General features: G+C 43.2%; 1 protein-coding gene and 1 non-coding gene across 2 annotated transcripts in view; both read left to right on the forward strand.

The window, feature by feature from the left end:
* The window catches only part of LOC126175595 (dorsal-ventral patterning protein Sog-like), a 544,108-nt gene that overhangs the window by 512,621 nt on the left and 8,505 nt on the right, over positions 1-22,982 (forward strand). Inside the window, 3 exon segments of the mRNA XM_049922459.1 lie at positions 5,927-6,230; positions 14,050-14,189; positions 22,336-22,641. Coding sequence (XP_049778416.1) covers positions 5,927-6,230; positions 14,050-14,189; positions 22,336-22,641 — 750 coding nt within the window.
* On the forward strand, positions 20,568-20,642 carry Trnal-caa (transfer RNA leucine (anticodon CAA)). The gene has a single exon. It is a non-coding gene; the product is annotated as a tRNA-Leu (tRNA).

Raw genomic sequence — 22,982 nt, forward strand, 5'->3', positions numbered from 1 at the left:
GCGCGCTCTTACTGACAAGTGTTTACCAAACCAATGTCTGTTATGGTTTAGTAACGTTGTGACTGTTGTCGCGCGCGAGTTGAATAGACTGCATGTAAAAGTGAGCGGATTCGCTGTTCTATTGTAACTTTCCAGACCATTTGCAATGAAAGTAAGTCTGTCGTATTTTTTTCTTCACAGTCAACGTTTAGTCCATCTAAATCAGCATGTTCTTAGTTACCTTTGTATGTAATGTAGTTGGAAAACATTGTTGGAGGTGGTTACTGAATATTTTCTCAATAAATAGGTGCTTCGGGTGGAATGGTGTACTGCTACTGTGCGTTCTTCCCCAGTCGCCTTTTATTCTTCATTTGAAGAATTCTGCCACATTGTTTGCATGTCTCGTATTGGTAGGTCGTTGGGTACGAGAAAGAGACAGACGAAAAACATGCACACATGAAAAACATGCACACACCCATTCCACAACAAAATGAAAATGGCTGGAGAAATTTGGTCCCTGGATTTCTGGCTCGCTACGCTGACTTAAGTTTCAGGAAGCAGTGGCCCCATAACCCATGTCCTGACATGGATACTGAGCATGATAAAGCCCAGCTTACTTTTAAGATGAGTCATCGAAGAAAATAACTATACAAAACGGAGACCATTCTTCCGTCCCATGCATGGGGCAGAATGGTTTTAAAGATACTTATTGAGTTCATTTATATAACAAACAAAACACACTGAAAATTATAGAAAAATTATGTTATCCTCATTTGCAAATTTTATTACAAAAAGTTTTACTAAACAGTTCCTAATTTTTCATTTTTTTTTTTTTCATCACTGAGACCTCCAAACTTTGCGCCAAACGTTATGGTGGCCGTTTTCCACCGGTCTCCCCTACTTTTCCCCACTTAGAGGCACTCATTCTTAAGGTTTTCATCTTGAAAATCACTACTAGTTTACTAGGGTAGGTAGTATACAGAACACCTGATTAGCATACCATGCTTGTCAGTGAAATCTCGACATTCCAGGGCCGGTGAATGCTAAAGAACGCCTACCGTCGCCGTGAACCGTCACCGAACATTTTATCTCTAACAAAGGCTGTTCCCCATGGCGTGATCTACCACCTCTGCGCGTCTGATGCAAAGATGTTAAAACAAGATGTACAGTAATAGTTCCAGCTTATCGCTTTCTCAGTTATGAATATGGGCAAGGGTCCAAATAAAATATAATGTATATATATATGGCGCCGCCAATGTCTGAAATTCCTTTGTTTCTTAAAATATAAAATGTTAAAAATATAAGTTCTCTCATATGCACTGTGCATTCACATTACTGTGACCACCTGTTAAAAGCTTCAATAACCATCGTTTGTAGTGCGGATCGCTGCGGTACGCGCAGGTAAAGAGTCAGTGAGGTCCTGGAAGTTATCAACAGGGATACGCGCCGGCCGGAGTGGCCGTGCGGTTCTAGGCGCTACAGTCTGGAGCCGAGTGACCGCTACGGTCGCAGGTTCGAGTCCTGCCTCGGGCATGGATGTGTGTGACGTCCTTAGGTTAGTTAGGTTTAAGTAGTTCTAAGGTACTGATGACCTCAGATGTTAAGTCCCATAGTGCTCAGAGCCATTTGAACCATTTTCTTCCGATAATTGTTGCAGAGTGTTTTCCAACGGTCATCTGTCGTCTGAAAAGGCCGCCTGTCGGCACTCACTGGAAGTTCGGTAGTGGTATTTGCTTGCAAATTTAATTTTTTTATTATTCTGGATTTACAATGAGAGTACATTTTTCCAGCACCTATTCTAGATTACAGTAAGTCACTAATTATTGTTCTCCACTCTTCTCTATTCGTCCATAAAACTTCAGGAATGTTGTTCTTCCTCATTGCTGACTGAACTCCCTGTTTCCATGTATCAGGTGGTCGTCCCCTTTTTCTTCTTCCAATTGGTACCCAGTCGATTATGCATTTTGGTAGCCTTTCCTGTTCCATTCGTCTGATGTGTCCATACCATTTAAGTTGTTTGTGCTCGATGAAATCAATAATTGAATTTTTACATTTCATCTTGTCTCTGATTACTTCATTTCTTATTCTTTCTCGTCTTGATATTCTTGCTGAACGTCTCCAGAAATCCATTTCTGTGGCTAATAATTTTGATTTCAGTTGCCATTTTGTTGTCCACACTTCTGAACCATATGTAATAATGCTCCTAACTATTGTTTTAAAAATCCTTATTTGTTATCAGTTGTTATGTGTTTGTCCCAGAGAATTCCATTCAATAAAGAGATTGTCGTCTTTCCAGAATTTATTCTTGATCTAATTTCTTTGTCCTGTTTCCCATCATTTGTAATTTTCACACCTAAATATTTATATTCCTCAGTAGCTGATATTGTTCCCATCCCTTCTTCTAATATTAAGTCTCCATTCACTCCACCAATTACCATGTACTTTGTTTTATTCATGTTTACATTTAGACCTGATTTTTTATATTCTTGAATCAATTTTCTGGTCATATACTCTATGTCCTCATAGTCGTGGGCTATAATCAGTTGGTCATCTGCAAATTGTAACGAGTATATTGTTCTATCATTTATTGGTATTCCCATAGCGTGACATTTTTTCTTCCAATTCTGTAAAGTTACTTCTGTATATATTCTATACAATGTAGGTGAGATGCTACATCCTTGGCTTAATCCTTTTGTGACTTGGAATCCATGTGATAGATATTTACCAATTTTTATTTTTGAAATAGAATTTTTATATAAATTTTGAATTGCTTCAATTATTCTTCGATCAGCCTCTATCAAATAATGGTTTTTTTATGGCTCTGAGCACTATGGGACTTAACATCTGAGGTCATCAGTCCCCTAGAACTTAGGACTACTTAAACCTAACTAACCTAAGGACATCACACACATGCATGCCCGAGGCAGGATTCGAACCTGCGACCGTGGCGGTCGCGCGGTGCCAGACTGAAGCGCCTAGAACCGCTCGGTCACAGCGGCCGGCTCCAGCCTCTATCGCCGACGAACAGCGTCAGCATGGGTGCACGAACGAGGGGCCTGCTGTAGAGGCCCACAAGCAGCGGCGTTCGCTGAACGGTTGTTGAGTTGGCACTGTTGGTAGCCTATTGCTTCATCTGCGCGGTCAGTTGCTCAACAGGTTCACGTCTTTTCACCTGTACACACCTCCCCTGTCACCTGCGGCCCATCGTGCACCACGGTTGCTTTGTTGCCAGTTCTGGATTGCGCTATTTTGCTATGCACAGTATACTCTTATCAAGGCAACATGTGAACAGTTTACAAATAAAGCAACTTCGAAAATTCTTCTGCCCTTGGCCTGAAAGACAATGATCGTGCCCTTTTGGACATTAGATAAATCGCTTTATTTCCGCATTACGATAGTGACTGCGCTTTTTTTCCGCGTCCTCCCTTCCCACACACTTCATGTACCCTCCATTGCTAGTGTTGCCACCTGCTGTGCGCGCGTGGTCATTCCACGTTGGCATCAAACGTAGGCGGTGGTGACATTAATGTGTCTGGACTGTGCAGATACCGGGTGATCAAAAAGTCAGTAAAAATTTGAAAACTGAATAAATCACTGAATTATGTAGATAGAGAGGTACAAATTGACACACATGCTTGGAATGACATGCGGTTTTATTAGAACCAAAAAAATACAAACGTTCAAAAATGTTCGACAGATGGCCTTAATCTGATCAGAATAGCATTAATTAGCATAACAAAGTAAGACAAAGCAAAGATGACGTTCTTTACAGGAAATGCTCAATATGTCCACCATCATTCCTCAACAATAACTCTGAGCACTATGGTACTTAACAGCTATGGTCATCAGTCCTATAAAACTTAGAACTACTTAAACCTAACTAACCTAAGGACATCACACAACACCCAGTCATCACGAGGCAGAGAATCGAACCCGGGAACCCGGGCGCGGGAAGCGAGAACGCTACCGCACGACCACGAGCTGCGGACCAACAATAACTGTAGTCGAGGAATAATGTCGTGAACAGCACTGTCGATGATGCGATTCTGTAAAATATCGGCGTACCTCTCACCCGTCACGGTTGCAGTTTTGCTGTCCAGCGCCATCTGTCGGACATGTTGTGAACTTTGTTTTTTATTTTTTTGTTCTACACTACTGGCCATTAAAACTGCTACACTAAGAAAAATTCAGGTGGCAGATGATAAAACGGTATTCATTGGACAAATATATTATACTAGAACTGACATGTGATTACATTTTCACGGCCGGCCGCGGTGGTCTAGCGGTTCTGGCGCTGCAGTCCGGAACCGCGGGACTGCTACGGTCGCAGGTTCGAATCCTGCCTCGGGCATGGGTGTGTGTGATGTCCTTAGCTTACTTAGGTTTAAGTAGTTCTAAGTTCTAGGGGACTTATGACCTAAGATGTTGAGTCACATAGTGGTCAGAGCCATTTGAACCATTTTTTACATTTTCACGCAATTTGGGGGCATCGATGCTGATAAATCAGTACCCAGAACAACCACCTCTGGCCGTGATAACGGCCTTGATACGCCTGGGCATTGAGTCAAACAGAGCTCGGATGGCGTGTACAAGTACAGCTGCCCATGCTGCTTCAACACGATAACACGGTTCATCAAGAGTAGTGAATGGCGTATTGTGAGGAGCCAGTTGCTCGGCCACCATTGACCAGACGTTTTCCATTGGTGAGAGATCTGGAGAATGTGCTGGTCAAGGCATCAGTCGAACATTTTCTGTATCGAGAAAGGCCCGTACAGGACCTGCAACATGCTGTCATGCATTATGCTTCTGAAATGTAGGGTTTTGCAGGGATAGAATGAAGGGTAGAGCCACGGGCCGTAACACATTTGAAATGTAACGTCCACTGTTCAAAGTGCCGCAGTACGAACAAGAGGTGACAAAGACGTGTAACCAATGGCACCACATACCATCACGCCGGGTGATACGCCAGTACAGCGATGACGAATACACGCTTCCAATGTGCGTTCACTGCGATGTCGCCAAACACGGATGCTACAAACAGAACCTGAATTCATCCGAAAAAATGACTGCCATTCATGCACCCAGGTTCGTCGTTGAGTACACCATCGCAGGCGCTCCTGTCTGTGATGAAGCGTCAAGGGTAAGCGCAGCCATGGTCTCCAAGCTGATGGTCCATGCCGCTGCAAACGTCGTCGAACTGTTCGTGCAGATGGTTGTTGTCTTGCAAACGTCCCCATCTGTTGACTCAGGTATCGAGACGTGGATGCACGCCATGCTGATAAGATGCCTGTCATCTCGACTGCTAGTGATACGAGGCCGTTGCGATCCAGTACGGCGTTCCGAATTACCCTCCTGAAGCCATCGATTCCATATTCTGCCAACAGTCATTGGATCTCGAGCAACGCTAGCAGCAATGTCGCGATACGATAAACCGCAAACGCGATAGGCTACAATCCGGTCTTCATCAAAGTCGGAAACGTGACGGTACGCATTTCTCCTCCTTACACGAGGCATCACAACAACGTTTCACCAGGAAACGCCAGTCAACTGCTGTTTGTGTATGAGAAATCGGTTGGAAACTTTCCTCATGTCAGCACGTTGTAGGCGTCGCCACCGGCGCCAACCTTGTGCGAATGCTCTGAAAAGCTAATCATTTGCATATCACAGCATCTTCTTCCCGTCGGTTAAATTTCGCGTCTGTAGCACGTCATCTTCGTGGTGTAGCAATTTTAATGGCCAGTAGTGCAATAAAACCCCATGTCATTGCAAGCATGTGTGTCAATTTTTACCTCTCTATCTACATTATTCCGTGGTTTATTAAGTTATCAAATTTGTACTGACTTTTTGATCACCCTGTATTTTCAACAGACTCACAAATTTTTCAGGTTGTGACTTAACGAATTAACAGCAACAGCGGTCCTAGCATAGTTCCTTCGTGTGCCGGCAGACGAAGGTGCCGGCGTCGTGCCAGCCGCGGTCCACGGACAACGACGTGGTGCCGGTGCTGCACCAGGAGGCGGCGGGGGCGGGGGCGGGGGCGGGCCCCGGGGGCGAGTCGGGCCCGTGCCTGTGGGAGCAGCGCTTCTACGAGGAGGGCGCGCAGTGGCGGGCGCCCGGCTGCCGCGCCTGCCACTGCCTGCGGGGGCGGGCGCGCTGCGAGCCGCAGCTGTGCCCGCCAGCGCCCGCCTCCTGCCCGCCCGACGGCCGCAAGCCGACGCCGCCGCCGGGCGACTGCTGCCCCGCCTGCCACAGTGAGTTGCGCCGGCGCCGCCTGCGCCTTCGCTGCCAACGCTCCTCCTTATTCGTACCTCGCGTTTATGCCTGCAAGGTCACGTTCCATTCATTCTTTTGTTTCCGAGTCATCAGTCTTGTCACTGGTTTGAAGCGGCCCGCCACAAATTCCTCTCCTGTGCCAGCCTCTTCATGCGACTAGTGTCCTCAATTATTTGCTGGAGGTATTCCAATCTCTGTTTTCCTCTAGTCTACAGTTTTTACCCTGTACAGCATCCACTACTATCACGGAAATTATTCTCTGAATTCTTAACAGATCACCTGTAATCCTGTCCCTTCTTATTGTCAATATTGTCCACATATTCCTTTCCAATTCTGCGCAAGACTTTCTCATTCCTTACCTTATCAGTCCACCTAATTTTCAGAATTCGTCTGTAGCACCGCTTCTCAAATCCTTCGATTCTCTTATGTTCCGGTTTTCGCACCATCCACCTCACAGTACCATACAATGCTATCCCTCACTGTACATTCTCAGAAATGTCTTCCTCAAATTAAGACGTATGTTTGATACTAGTAGACTTCTCATGATCAAGAAGGCCCTTCTTACCGGTGTCAGTCTGCTTTTTATGTCCTCCTCCCGTCCTGGGTTCCGTCCATCACGGGTTATTTTGCTGCCTAGATAGCAGAATACCTTAACTTCATCTACATCGTGACCATCAGTCCTGATGTTGAGATTCTTACTGTTCTCATTTCTGCTACTTTTCATTAATTTCGTCTTCGTTCGTTTTACTCTCAATCCACACTCTGTACTCACTAGGCAGCTCATTCGACTCAGGAAATCCTGTAATCCATCTTCACTTTCACTGAGGATAGCGATATCATCAGCAAATCTTCTCATTGATATCCTTTCTCGTTAAATTTTAATTCCACATTTTAACTTTTCTTTTATTTCCATCACTGTTTCTTCGATGTACAGATTGAACAGTAGGAGCGAAATATTACACCCCCATCTTACATCCTTTTTAATGCGAGCACTTCGTTCTTGTTCTTCCACTGTTATTATTCCCTCTTGGCTCTTGTCGGTGTTGTATATTACACATCTCCCCTATATCTTACCCCTATTTCCCTTAGAACTTCGAACATCTTGTACCACTTGACATTATCGAACGCTTTTCCCAAATCGAAAAAGGCTATGAACGTGTCTTGATTTGTCTTTAATCTTGCTTCCATTATCAACCACAATGTCAGAATTGGCCCTCTGATTCCTTTATCTTTCCTAAAGCCACACTGATTGTCAACCGTAGATACCTTTTTTTTTACGAAGAAATTTGAGGACATTGCTTTGGACCCACCTGCAGCCAAGCCAAGCTGCTTTCACCGTTACTCCAAGTTGCTTTTAGCATTAAGTTGATTACAAGTTCATTATCTGACCTTGCGGAAGTGAAAAACTGGAAGAATTCTTACAACATCTAAACAGTATTCACCACCACATTAGGTTTAAGATTGACGTAGAGATATATGCTGCATTGCCATTCATTGACGTCCCCGTCCGCCGGAAAACCAATGTGCACCTCAGCTGCAGTCTTTGTAGGATACCTTCACACACTGATCGATGATGGGGTAATTCATCACTGAGGAATAAAGTATTTATTGCACAAAAGCGTGTAATCAGAATAATAGCTGGAGTCCACCCAAGATCATCCTGCAGACATTTATTTAAGGATCTAGGGATATTCACAGTAGCTTCTCAGTATATATACTCTCTTAGGAAATTTGTTATTAACAACCAAACCCAATTCAAAAGTAATAGCAGTGTGCATAACTACAATACTAGGAGAAAGGATGATCTTCACTATTCAAGATTAAATCTAACTTTGGCACAGAAAGGGGTGAATTATACTGGCACTAAAGTCTTTGGTCACTTACCAAATAGTATCAAAAGTCTGACAGATAACCAACAAGTATTTAAGAAGAAATTAAAAGAATTTCTGAATGACAACTCCTTCTACTCCATAGAGGAATTTTTAGATATAAATAAAAAAAACAAAAAAAATAAAAAACACAAAAAAATGAAAAAGTTGTTATATTAACTTAAGTATGTTGTTAAATTAACTTAATTATGTCATGTATTGGAAAATTTGACTCGTTCCACATCATTACGAAATATCGTATTCATGATCCATGGAACTAGTATTAATCTAATGTAATCTAATCTAATCAGCACGTTCTCACGCACCACCATCCGGCAAAAAAACATGGCGTTCTGAACACCCTCATCCATCACGCTAAAGTCGTCTCGGATGCTGAAAATTTGCCACTAGAACTAAGCCATCTCCGGAAACTCTTCCGGGAAAATGGCTGCAATCCCCGCCATGTATCACAGGCTATTTCTGGCGAGACGCAAGGAGAAAAACCACCAAACAAGGCAGCAAGAAGCCTGCGTTTTTACCTTCCTGTGGAGCATTGTCGGGAAGGATTAACCGGCTCCTGAAGAGACACAACACTTCATCAGTGTTCAGACCCTCAGCTAAAAGTACGACAGCTCATGAGACCTGCGAAGGACGATGGAGGGCATAGAACGCCTGGAGGATGCACAAGATACCATGTCAGTACGGCTCCTTCTACGTAGGCCAAACAGAAAGCACTGTGGAGCAACGCCGGACGGAACACGAGACGTGCTTACGCGTACGCTGTCCACAAAAATTAGCCTTGGTAGCACTCGCTTTAGAAAATAGACAACGAATTCTGTTCGACGAAACATTTGTAATTGAGGACGAAGGCATTTTGGAATAGCGCTATAAAAGAAGTTGTAGAAATAAAAATATCGTCAATAAGGACAGCGGTTTGCAGCTCAGCACGGCCTGGGACGAGGCCATCGTGAGGTTGAAGTGGGCGTGACGGACGCGAGACGAAAACATTACCATATTTGGCGAGGGAGAGAGCTCCAATGACGTCACAGCCAGCAGCACGGCTACGTAACGGTGAGGCCACGGTGACACAGCAGTTATATCCCACCTGACAATGGTCGAGCTGAGCTCGGTTGGAAGCTCGTGGGATTTTACCCACCTGATGCCCGAGAAGATTTTATTAATTCTTTCCATCATAAGACCATGCATTCATAAAAGGTCATGCTTGTTTGTAACCGGAAAAACTTTCTTGGTACAAGCGATCAGGCAATCAATCGTTGACTCCCGATGGTCAGCATCCAGCCCGCCACAGGTACCTCACCAGTGGTTGCTTCTTGTCTGACAGATTCCATGTCACAGTTCTCATTAGCACATCCAGAATTGGGCTTTAACTGATGAAGTAAATACTATCTACTCGTACAGAATAAATTCTGGGATACATTTCATAATCAGTACACTCTATGATCAGAAGTACCGGGACACTACTGTGAAATAAATCACTAGACATCAGAAGGATTCGACTTCTCATTCTAAAAGGAGGCAGTGGAGAAGCAGTGACAGCAGAATGGGTCATTCAGGAGAGCTCAGAGGCTCCGAACGTGGATTAGTCATTGGATGTAACCTCGCCAGGGACGTTCCAACCCTTCTAAAGCTGCCCAAGTTGACTATTAATGATGTGGCTGTGGGGTCACGAAGGAACAACCAAAGCTAAACCAATACCAGACCGAACACTGGTACCGTCAACCTCTGGATGGGGTGGTTATAAGAACCGCAAAAAAGTCAGTGAAAGGAATCATTCATGAGTTCCAAAGCTCTGACAACGGTCCAGATAGCACAGTCACTGTGCTTAAGGAGCCTAACAATGGGCCACAATAGTCGAACAGCTCCTCATAAGCCACACATTTTGTTCTCAGATCAAAGTGGCGCTTGAGGTCGTGTAAAGAGCGATGCCACTGGAGAGTGTATGACTGGAAATGAGTGATTTCGTGTGTATCAATCCGATGGAAGTGTTTGGGACATTTGGACACATGACTGAAAGTGTCCTCAGCAGGGGTCAAGCTGTCATTATGGCAAAGACTGGATGCAATCCATGTTGAAGTCCATTAACAGGTGCCCAGATACTTTTGACCGTATGGTGTACCATCTCATTACATTATGATGGTTCACGAACAGTGGGAAATCCAGAAACAAAGAGAATCGAACTATTTGAGATGTGATATTACATTTTGATACTGAAAATTAAATGGAGTGATAAGATAATAAATCAGGAAGATCTCTGCAGAATCATCGAGAAGAGGAACTTTTGGAAAATAGTAAATAGAAAAAGGGAAAGGAGGATGCAAAACGTGTTGCAACAACAGGGACTAACGACGTAGGTGTTACAGGGAGCAGCAGAGGCTAAGAATTATAGGGAAATATAGAGACTGGAATGCATAGAGAAAATAACTGAGGACGCTAGGTGTAAGCACTACTATTAGGTTGACACAGGAGAGGAACCGTCGCGAGCTGCATCAAACCAACAAAAAAACTCCAAAAATGTTTCACCGTGCCAAACCAATCACCCACACCATACTTAAACCGGCTCACGAAGATACTAAACAATAGGTGCTTGTCATGATGACTGGATGATCATAGACTGATCTCGTTCTGCAAAGGATTCCTTTAATAAAAAACTGGCGCCTTATAGCAACGAGTAAAGCTTGTAGGATCTGTTCCAAGTGACGACTGTTAGTGTTATTTCATGAATTACAATGGCACATAAAGTTTTGCCTCACGGTCTGTTAAATTTCCCTGTTTACTCTTCACAATGATACAGCGAGCCAGAAGCCTCCCAGCAGTTCCTCTACAGTTTCTGCTGGCGATTCATACACCGACGAATTCATCTAAACCCAAAGGGTAGAAAATATACTCTGTAAACATCACAGTGAATTATTTTTCAAGATTGGAACTCAGCACAAGTAGATGACTATCTCGTGCATTATACACAACGGTCATTCAATGCCTCATACACCATAAATATTTGTTTCCTATCATTGGTTCGTGATCTCAAAATAGTGAATTTATGTTCCACTACCATGTTTTGAAGCTAGTGAGCTCGCCGTCATGCATATGCCATCGTTCCAAGGTGCAGAACACGAAAGACGCTCTTACACGTATTAATCCATAGCTATAATTGGTGCAATTTGCGTTCCATCGTAATTTCCTATTTAACTTCGTTTAAGTATTTTACCTAGCATGTCTTCAACATTGACAGTTATAACAGTTGTGTCTAGGCATTGTCCAGTCTGGTGTCGCCTACCTCCCATGTAACTGAGAGTCGCTAAATTTTTAGCATGGGACAAACATTACTGTTCGCCTAGAGACGAAAGATAAAAAGGCATCCCTATTTTTCGTCAGTGGGCGGTCAATTTCAGTGTGTGACCTCCTTATGCACCATATGGCTCCTCTAAGATACCTTTGAATTGCAGGAAACTGCATATACGAGGGTAGAATGGCGGGTGGACTGTATGATGTTGCCAAGATGCTGCACTGACGTCGAGACCTCCTGAAGCGGACAAACCGAGAGCCAGAGGCATCAGCAGACTGAAGGCAGGATAGATTCGGACAGAAGTGACCGAATAACTGACACTTCCATCAACCACAGGCCCAGTACCGAGAGAACACGTCAGGATTCTGCCGAGGACAGCCCCCTACACCAAAGAATATTTGTTGTTATGCTGTCGAAGTGCCAGGAGAGCGATCAAAGTCATCTATAATGTAGCCTTGCTGTAGACACCGAAAGCATGGATTTTGTCGATAATGAGCTTAGAAAGCTCCGCGAAGGTGGTACATGTCTACAGCAATCATCTACACATATACTGTCGTCACTTGTACAAAAAGGAAGAGAGCGTCAGGTTTAATGTTCAGGGGATGACCTAGGCATTAGAATCAGTACAAGCTCGAGTAGGGCAGAGAAATGGACGGGTATCGTTCATGTTCTTTTCATAGGGTCTGACCCACAATTTACAAGTGGTTTAAAGAAATCATGGGAAAGCTAAATCTACATCTCCACATAGCAATTTTTACATCCCCCCTCCCCCTCCCTCCCCCACTGGACTGGGAGCCCACCCACGGTCATCCTGCAGACATCTATTTAAGGATCTATGGATCCTCACAGTAACCTCACAGTATATATATTCACTTATGAAATTTGTTGTTAATAATCCAACCCAGTTCAAAAGTAATAGCAGTGTGCATAGCTATAACACCAGGAGAAAGGATGATCTTTGCTATGCAGGGTTAAATCTGACTTTGGCACAGAAAGGAGTAAATTATGCTGCCACAAAAGTCTTTGGTCACCTACCAAAGAGCATCAAAAGCCTGACAGATAGCCAACTAACATTTAAAAATAAATTAAAAGAATTTCTAGATGACAACTCCTTCTACTCATCGGCTGCACTTTTAGATATAAATTAAGGGAAAAAAACTTAAACATTAGCGTCATGCAATATTTTGTGTAATGTAAAATCTTGTACAGACATCTTTTATTAACCTGACAAGTTCCACATCATTACGAAGTGTAGTATCCTACACATCCAACCAAAAGGCAGAAAACTAGACATCCTTGAAACACTCCAAATATACAAACACCAAATGAAACAACCAGAATCCATCTTAAATGACAAAAATGACAATATTTACAGTAGTATCATCTCTGTTTTCAGCAACTGCCTACACTCTTAAAAATACACACACACACACACACACACACACACACACACACACACACACACATGTGCACACATGCTAATATGTACCATAAATATTGACAGCCGCCAAGAGTACAAGAGATTGACCTCATTCACAGATATTTCATCACACCAACAGCTTGTACCCCTTGTCAGCTTAAAACTGTAGGTACATCAACTACTGGCACAAATGTATATCTATCTGCATATTTTATAACCTTAACCAGTGTATTACCCCAACCTTTAGGCAGCTAATATATGCAACATGTAATCTTAAGACTCCTTGCCATGTAAATGTTTGCTCTCATATAATCACTCCTTCCTCTCTCTCTCTCTCTCTCTCTCTCTCTCTCTCTCTCTCTCTCTCTCTTTCTTCAAAGTGTGTCATATATTTATGATTTTACTGCTGTAGCCAATATGATCATTGTAATTCAAGCCTGTAACATTTCACCTAATTGTTATTAGCAAGTATGAAGTTTAAGCCATTTTAACATTTCACCTGATTGCATAAACGAGTACGAATGTTTAGCTGTTTTAACCTTTCAAAATTGGATTTATATACCACCTGAAGTACACACACATATATTCGACACCTCAAAACAAACACCCCCAAATGGTTTAAACGATTATTCTGTAATAATGTTGTTACGATCTATATTCTTTGCACTTTGCGATTATGTCCTCTCTTCTGCTGTACGAACCTTGCACCCAGCTGATTCCAGACGCCATATTTGTTTACAAATGTGGCAGTATACATGTGAAGTGTTACGACAGAAAAAGGAACCTGTGACCACTGGAGGTACTCTAGTTTACTTATTAAAGTTTACCATTAGATACCAGTTTATTTTTTGTCAAAAGTTATCCAAAACCATATTCTGAAATAGTGTCTTGTTTCCCCTCTAGGCAGTGCCACAAGTTCCTCCAAAATCGTAACACAACACACACACATATGTAATACTAACTAATGTAAATCCACCCGATGGTGGAGGTTTAAACCTTCGAAACGCGTCGTGGAGAAAGTAAAACGGTGACTGGTAACAGTAAACTTGTTGTTTCATTTAAAGTATTAATCTAATCTAATTAAAACTCTAAGTTGACATAACGTTTAACCACAAACTTGGTCTGGTTGATTACCTAAAAGGCCAGACTCTGAAGTATACCAAAGCATGGCGAGTGCTCCAGTGGTTGACCTTTGCCCTGTGCAGACGAGACGAGCGCACAGGAGAGCCGGTGGGGCGTGCGGCGCGGCTGCTCCGTGTCGGGCGAGTTCCACGCGGCCGGCTCCTCCTGGTACCCCTACGTGCCGCCGCACGGCTTCGACACCTGCGTCACCGTCTCCTGTGACGTGAGTATCTGCTCCACTCTACAAAAGCCTCGTGTGACGTCACTATCTACTCCACTCTGCACTCTGCAACACCGACCTCACTTACGGATACTCTCAGAGCACCCGCTACATCCCCAACACATCTGTTTCTGCTGCTTCCCATATAACCCTCATATTACCCTGCAGCATCAGTCTGTCAGACGTGTAAATCCATAAAGTAGGCCAGCAGTAATAACTTCTCGGTTTCACGCCACAATCTACATTGAGAGGTACATGAAAGACCGGTCACAAATGTCGTAACACAGTTTTCATTATAGCTGAACATTCCCACAACTAAAATAGAATAGTTTGTGTCGTAATTCCTTACGTTCCAGAATCAAATGTTTATTTTGTTTTCTATTCATGACTACACATCTGATTGTCTTATCCTATGTTACGTACCATATTTTATACATTACCTGTACAAAGGGTGTTTCAAAGTTTTTGCGACATGCGTGTATGTGTAGTGGATCACATCCTGGAGAACAACTTTCACTGGGGACAAAATGTTCGGTAATGTTTCCCAGAGACTTTAGGCGTCGTTTCAGGCTGGTTATGCCACAGACAAGGAGACCATTAGACCCGTTAATCACGGGTTTTGATGAGTCTGAGGTATGTTGTAGAGCAGGACTTCCCAATCTTTTCAGCTGGCGGACCCCTTCTTCAGTCGAAAATCCATGGCGGACCCCTAGTCAGTTTGGAGCACAGTAACTTTAAATTCCAGAGCGAAACCCATGGGAACTGAAAGCTTCTTACTGCAAGTGTCATGTTCCCAATTCCCCCCTCCCCTCCCTCCCCCCCCTCCCCCGAAGTATCAATAGTCTTTGGTTTAGAGATGAAAGAAAACAACTTGAAGGTCAAAAATCGACTTATGAAATAGGTAGTGCACTGACAAAGCAAGTTTAACATTTAATGATGCCTGGGGCCGCATACGTGCCAGCGAGCGCTGTGATTGGTCGACAAAGCTCGCTCCGTTCATGCGTAAAAGGTTTCAGCGCATCTAGCGCCGTGAGCCGGCGCACAAACGACCCTCGTATTGTTGCTAAACAGTCGATCAGAGAAGCCGCATTCTCCGGCACTAAACTGTTTATGCGTTCTCATTTAGGAACAGCAAAGGCTGCTTCGGAATACGACCTGAAGTAAAAGTACACATGTTTTTAACAGGAAAAAAAGTGATGAATTTGATTTTCACATTTTTATTCAATAATTTTACTCATTATTTTACTCGATTTGGTGAAACGTGGCCGCGGACCCCCTAGAAAGAGCCGGCGGACCCCTAAGGGGTCCGCGGACCACACGTTGCGAAGCTCTGTTGTAGAGGGAGCTGTCCTGGAGACCTGGTTAATTTTTTTCATGCGACGGTCTCCAGTTTCCGAAAAACTCGATGTTGAAGTTTTATGCGTATCTCCTATACCTGTAATGTTAGTCATATTTGGGCCACGCGGAAGTAGCTCAGCGGGTAATGTTCACGGCTACCGCGCTAGCGATCTAGGTTCAGATCCTGTCTGTGTACTTCCTGTTCTTGTTTTTTTTTTTTTTCTTCAAATACATCGTACAAAATACCATTAAATTGTAAATGTCATGCAAAATTATTCAAAAATAGTCGTTTTCGCCGTAGTAATTTAATTAATAAATGAATCATTGCATCAAACATTCTTCAAATGTCTATTACATTTGTTATAGAACAGACTACAGAATCGTCTTACCCGTTATAGCTTGCATCGCCTGCTGTGCTAGAACAGAATTCTGGATGGTATTTGTTGTAGAAGCACTCGAAGTACATATTTGTAGAACATCTCTCTCACTTAATGAAAGCTAATGCCTTTTCAGAGGTGATACTGGAAGACGGTGTTCGTTTACTCTTCAATTAACTTCGAAACAAACCACGCATATTTGATTATTCCTGTGAAAGCAGGTGCACTAAATTGATGCAGACTTAAAGAATTAATTTTCATGGAATTTTCCCTGGAAGCGATTTCTCTATTAGTCTTCAGCAAGCTGGGAGCATTTTGAATTTATTTCGTGAAAATTTTAACCACCTCGTAAAAATAAGCGCCACGTTGGTAGCAAAGTAGAGTACTTTTGAATGAGATAGTTCTTACGGTGCAGATGATGCTTTTCTTTCATCTACAAAGATTTGACCGGATAGCTTCTGCTCTGTCGATCCTCTCCGCGTATCAAGCGAACGTTGTCCAAACGCTGAGAGTTTCAATTGTGAATCGCAAAAGGAATGCGCATTTGAAGTGAGTTTGCTGTAATGACTGCTTTGTTAATGAAATTACTACGACGAAAACGATAATTTTGCATGACATTTACTATTTAATGATACTCTCTACGATGGAACTGAAAAAAAAAGAGAGAACACGGGTAGTATTGGAACCTGTAGCGACAGCACGATGGCTCTGAACCTCACCCACCGTATTACTTCCGCGTGGTCGAAACATTACTAATGTTGCAGGTATACAACGCACGCATAAAACATCGATTTTCTCCGAAACTAGGAACCATCGCATTAAAGGCTACTAGACAGTAACTGAGTAGAACTTCGTCTACAACATACCGGACTCATCAAAATCCACGATGCATAGATCTGATTGTCCCCTTGTAGCAGGACCTTGGACCCTGCGGCCTTCATATGCAATGCGTGTTGCCTATCATCCAGGCATCTGTTTCACGTGAAAGGCGGTACGCTGATGAAAACTGATGTCTCTGCTCCTCTTCCAATTTTTTTTCTGCACTCAGACACTCATTGTTATGCTTTTCTTGCTGAAAATCAGTCAGTTAACTGTTGTAGGCTGTATGCTGCGCACCTGTTAGCATACCCTGCTAGTTCCGGGATATCTCGTCGTCCCAGGGTTACGAAATATGAAAGGACAGCTAAAGCCGTTGGGAACCGTCAACGAACATTTTGTCGCAAACAAACGTTGTTCCCAATGACGTGATCTACTACCCACAGACATTCGTCGCAAATACTTTGAAACACCCTGTATTTACAATGCATTTGTCTCCGGTGTAACATTATTGACAAAAAGTACTTGTGAGATATGAGAGAAGGTTTACAGCCAATAAACATTTGATGTGAAAGAAATGCATAAATAAATTCAATATTCTTATATTGTGTATCTACCCTGTCAGACCAAAAAGTTTCCAGACCGTATTAACAAGAAACAGAAAAAAGTTAAGACGGTTGTTTTAATTATTCAGGTGCCCTCCCACATGAGTACAACAGCAGTGGATTTGGTGTCAATTGTGCTCTCTCTGAGCCCACGAACTGTGTACATGAGTTGAGCAAACACATTGACTTTTAGGCTTACTTGTTAAAAGAGCAAATAATTTAATTAGAATCATATTCCTAATAAAATATATTTAGTTCTTTGTTAAAACAGCTTTTTATCCCTTATGTTTTAGTTTAAAACTAAATGGTTACTTCGTCCGCTCATGTCGGAAATTATAATGTCTTATTTCTGTGCATTTATGTGTATTGCTAATCCGCTTTACTAGGAATATCTTAGCCTGACCACTTTTCCCAGCTGTCCCCTACTTATTCTGTAATGCGGACGGTGCTCCGCTTTTAATACAAACTAGATGGTAGATGTTCAGATAACAGCTTGATTGTGACAAGAGGATAGCCCAGCACGTGGATCTGTAAGTTGCTTAATGCTTGCGGCGATTCTGCTCATTTGATGTGGAAGAAGTGGTTAGAAGGACAACAGCAATCATTCACTCCGAAACACACACAAATCGAATGAAAATTATTTTAAAATACGGACATGTGTTGTATTACCCCATTTACTTGCAAAACTCGGCATTTGTGTACAATCAATGTTTGAAGGTTACAGAAGACAGCAGAAGCAACGCTGACCTTCCTTTTAATTTAACATATATGGTAGTTGTGCACAAAGTACACCATGGAGTCGCCAATCATTAGAAGTTGCTGTATTTTACGTTCGTCCCTTATTCATCATCGAAGGTTAAATGTGTAGTTTGAGTGACAGGATTAAAACAAAGTGGAGTGGAAGAGCTCGTGACAAAATTCCGCATTAAGTGATCATTGTGTCTTTTGGTAATGGGCTACTGCCGTGTGAATACACAGAAAATGATTTAACATGACCACATGGTTTCCTTGTGAAATGTGCATACTGTTTCGTCCTTTTATGTTTTAATTATTTTGTTGAAACTCCATACTAGCACTTGGATGACGAATAAGGGAAGACCACTAGACAACACAGCAACTTCTATTTTAGGAAACATAGCTCTGTCCATACCAGATGTACTTACATGTATTGTTTCAATTAAATGTTTAGCTTTTAGCTAAGTAATGCCTTATTTATGTCTCTTGCGAATTTGCCGGTAATGATTGTCTGTTGTAAGTCATTTTTTTCTTTTGAGGCTTTTGCTTCTGAAGGCTTTACGTCCGTTAGTCATGAGACATCAATGATGCTTTTACAAATAAGTGAAGTTTGTGGGTGGCAGAGTATACAAATCCGTATTTTATATCATTTTTATACGATTTCTACTGTTCCAGTTGGAGTGCTTGGGAGTGGCATGAAGCCAAAATCCTCTTGCACAGACATTCATGAAGGAACTAATTCCAGAATAAATCGAAACTACGAATAAAAAGAGCCTATAAAGAAGTGATCCAACTTTGTGAACCACTGGTACACTGGCATAATATGAACATTATCGACAAGCATCAGAAACTCATGTTCTCACCATTATTCTTTAAAGAATCGAATTCTCATGTACAAAACTCATCCCAGTGTTTATGACGTCATATCTCCTGAACTATGTATCGTATAACGATATAATTTTGCAGGTATATTCAGCAGGTTATATGTATACTGTCTGCCAAATTTTCTGCGAATAGAATCAGTAGCAAATAAGTAATAAATTAGAACGTTGTGTCTGATGCTGAAGATTAACTGCATAAGCAGTGGAAATGTAGTCAGTGATACGGTTTTTTTGGTTTAATGTGTGTGTGTGTGTGTGTGTGTGTGTGTGTGTGTGTGTGTGTGTGTGTGTGTACGAGGAAAAGTCTAGAAAAGGTTTGAAATTATGTGTAAAGTTCGCTGCAGGTGCCTAAGTACTCTCATTCTCAACCATTTGATGAGTATAGCCTGAGTAATTTGCACACCGTGATTTACGCTGCTTACATACATACAAAAAATTTCTAACTTTAATACGTTACTTATTATTCTAAATCTTTAATGTAACATTACATCCCTTGCTGAGTAGATTACAACAGCTTTATAATTTTTTTTAAATTCTGTCAATAATTATATAAAGCTAGCTTTTTACCCGCAATTCAGCCCGAATATGCTTATATCACATATAGGTACTTGACTGCTGTTTTACACCATATGACTCTGGAGCAGATGTTAAACTTATTTATTATATTCAGCCGTATGGCGTGATATTAGGTCCAAAAACACGTTGACAAAATTAATGGCTCGATGCAGTGCTCAGCCTCGTGACGTGGTTGACAAACTGAACAGCATAAATAACAGACAATTTCACTTCATACTTCTAAAGTTTTCAAATCAACTAAATACAGGGAGGAAATACCACTACGTCGTTTTACAACATTTTCACGTATCATCCACTTCTCATCCCCATCCCTAGGTGTGGTACAGATGTCATGCTACTTTTACACAAAAAAAATGAGTCATTTATATCTCAAATATGGTTGAAATTGCTCCAGACATCCCTCAGTTACACTTTTACGTCATAGATTTTTACCTCACCCTCAGCCACAGGGCTGCAAAAACAGCTTACTGTAATGTTTTTTTCCAGGTTCCAAGTAAAACATGTGCTTATTTTGATAAAAGTTGCTTCAAACGTTAGAGGGATCAACTTACATATCACTGTCTTTGTACAACTCTCCCCCCCCCCCCAAATACACCACACACACACACACACACACACACACACACACACACACACACACACACACACACACACACACACACACACACACCTAGGGGCGGAAGTTCATCACAACTGTCACCAATGAGTCTAGCAACTTCAAAAACTATGGATTTGATTCTAATATCAGCCACCGTCGAATATTTTTGCATGTGACAGCTCCTCGTCTTCACCTCTTGGGGTTTTGAGTAGGGGTATATTACCCACATATTATTCTTATTCAAGTAACATTGAGTCTATATTCTCATCCACCTCCCCTGCCCCCTAAGTAAAGTATGGGTAGATGGTTCTTACACACACATAGTGCATCTTTCCAGATAGTAAATGATATGTGGACCTAGTTCTGCAAGGTTCGCAGGAGAGCTTCTGTAAAGTTAGGAAGGTAGGAGACGAGGTACTGGCATAAGTGAAGCTGTGAGGACGGGGCGTGAGTCGTGCTTGGGTAGCTCAGTTGGTAGAGCACTTGCCCACAAAAGGCAAAGGTCCCGAGTTCGAATCTCGGTCCAGCACACAGTTTTAATCTGCCAGGAAGTTTCATATGTGGACCAAGTTTGAGTGAATCTGTCCACTCATTTAGGAACTGATGTGAAACGTACATACAATTTTATAACATGCAAGCACTTTACACATGGTTTCCCCTAACATGTATTTCATATATATGCTGCACATATCTAGTTGTATCTCTTCATCTGCCCTCACTGCCCATCACCTCCACCTCTCATTATTTTTCCATGTCCTCCTTCCACCTCTCAACCCATATCCTCTTGCTACTACTTTTTCCATCCATCTCCTCCAACTATTCTCTCTGTTCATCTCCTCCTCCTGTTCTCTCTCTGTTTTATCGACATGCTTTGCTGGGCAGCCTAAATGTCATGGGCAAGAAACAGTTTTCCAGCCCCTCACATGTAGGCTGCAAAGCACAACAGACATGCTGTGTTGGAGTAGTATCAGCATGCCTTATCAGCTTGCTTTGCACGGCAACCTACATGTCATAGGGCAAAAGAGGTTTCCCATGCCCATGGCATATAGGCTGTGCTGCAAGAGATGCATGTTGTGGGAGTAGTAACAGCCTGTTTTATGTTAACCTATTTCGCAGGGAAAGATTGACTGACATAGATAGAGGAGAAGGTGGAGAGAAAAGGTAGGCAGGAGGTAATGGATTGGGAGAGATAGGGCAAGAGGGGATGGGTAGGGAGAGAGGGGGCTGCCCGGCAAAGTAGGTCGATAAGGATGGTCGTTGTTACTCCCACACAATACACACGTTGTGCAGGGTAGCCTATACAGCAAGGGGCCTAAAAAACATGCATGTCTGTGTCCCTGTAAATGATAGAGCTAGGGCGTTATAAAACCTGCTGTGTTTGTACTCATGGGGCAAAGAGTTTGTAAGTCTGCAGGCTTTCGTGGCCGTTGTCACTGAAGTTAAAATCTTCTTGGTTATTAGGCCGCGTCATGTTTCTTCTAAAATGTTCGACGTTTCGACCCCTCTGCTGGGATCTTCCTCCCCACCATCAAGGAAATAAATACGCGGCGGTGGCGTGTGAGCGGCATAAACAACGCGATGCAAGTCACCTCGGCGGGCAATAATATTTTGGGTAAACATTCCCCCTCTCTTGCTCTGTCCGTTTCGAATCTAGCCACTGATGACGACCAAACGATAGCGGTAGCAGGCATTTCAACCAATAACCGTTCGCCAGCATAAGTGTGGAATAGTGCCTTTCTACCCAATGACGATGACCGCCAATGGTATCCACAGGAGATGAGCTACTAACGCCCCTTCTTCTGTATTAGCCTATGACTACGGCCCACCAATGGTAGCCACATGTATTTTAACCAATACTATCACTTCTCCAGCACGAACGCCAGAAAATCCCTCCTTTATAAGTGGAAGCAACACTCGTCTCTGACAGTGTTCTAGCGGTAGTGGACACCAAAAGATCCTGAGGAAGATCCCAGCAGAGGGGTCGAAACGTCGAACATTTTAGAAGAAACATGACGCGGCCTAATAACCCAGAAGATTTTAACTTCAAAGAGTTTGTTTGTCAATTTTGGCTCATTTCGGTCCAGGGGCCTGGTAGTTTTACAGATACGTACATATACTGAGCTATATATATATAATCAAATTTTTGTTGCCGCTAGAAGGCGCAAAATGGACAACTGTGCCCGTGTTAGCCGTTCAGGCCCTCAGGGCTGCGCTGTGTTGCAGGCGGTGACGCTGCAGGTGCGCTTCTGGAGGCGGCGCTGCCCCGCGCTGGACTGCGGCGGCCGGCGGCCAGTCAGGCCGGACCCCCGCGCCTGCTGCCGCGTCTGCCCGCCGGCGGACACTGCTGACGACGAGCCGGGCGGCGCGGGGGCGGTGGCGGGGGCGGAGCGCGAGCCGGAGCCCGACCCGCAGGCCGTGCTGGCCGCCGGCGGCTGCCGCGCCCCGCACCAGGTGTTCGAGGACGGCCGCAGCTGGCACCCGCGCATCCAGCCGTTCGGCGTCGAGAAGTGCGTCACGTGCCGTTGCAAGGTGAGCCGCGTGTGTCTCCTGGCGCGCTCATTCCAGCAACATACTCTACTCACGATCACACAAATTCCACGTATACTTTTAACGCCATCAGTTTGTATATCTGAAGCAGCGTAATTTTGTGCTCAACCAGGACTCGAACCCAGATCTCTTGGCTACAGTGAGTAACCTTCTTAAACATTAGGCTATCTCAGCAAGCCCTCAGATCTGAGTCAAGGTTTCATTGGCACTTCATAACATTACAAACACAAATTCTGCCACAGGATATATGGGACCTAAATCATAAACGGTACCTACTTTACAGCGGGCTTAGGCCGACCTCACTGTATGAATACACAAGAGAC

This window comes from Schistocerca cancellata, chromosome 3, assembly GCF_023864275.1.
Source record: "Schistocerca cancellata isolate TAMUIC-IGC-003103 chromosome 3, iqSchCanc2.1, whole genome shotgun sequence".
NCBI classification, from domain to species: domain Eukaryota; kingdom Metazoa; phylum Arthropoda; class Insecta; order Orthoptera; family Acrididae; genus Schistocerca; species Schistocerca cancellata.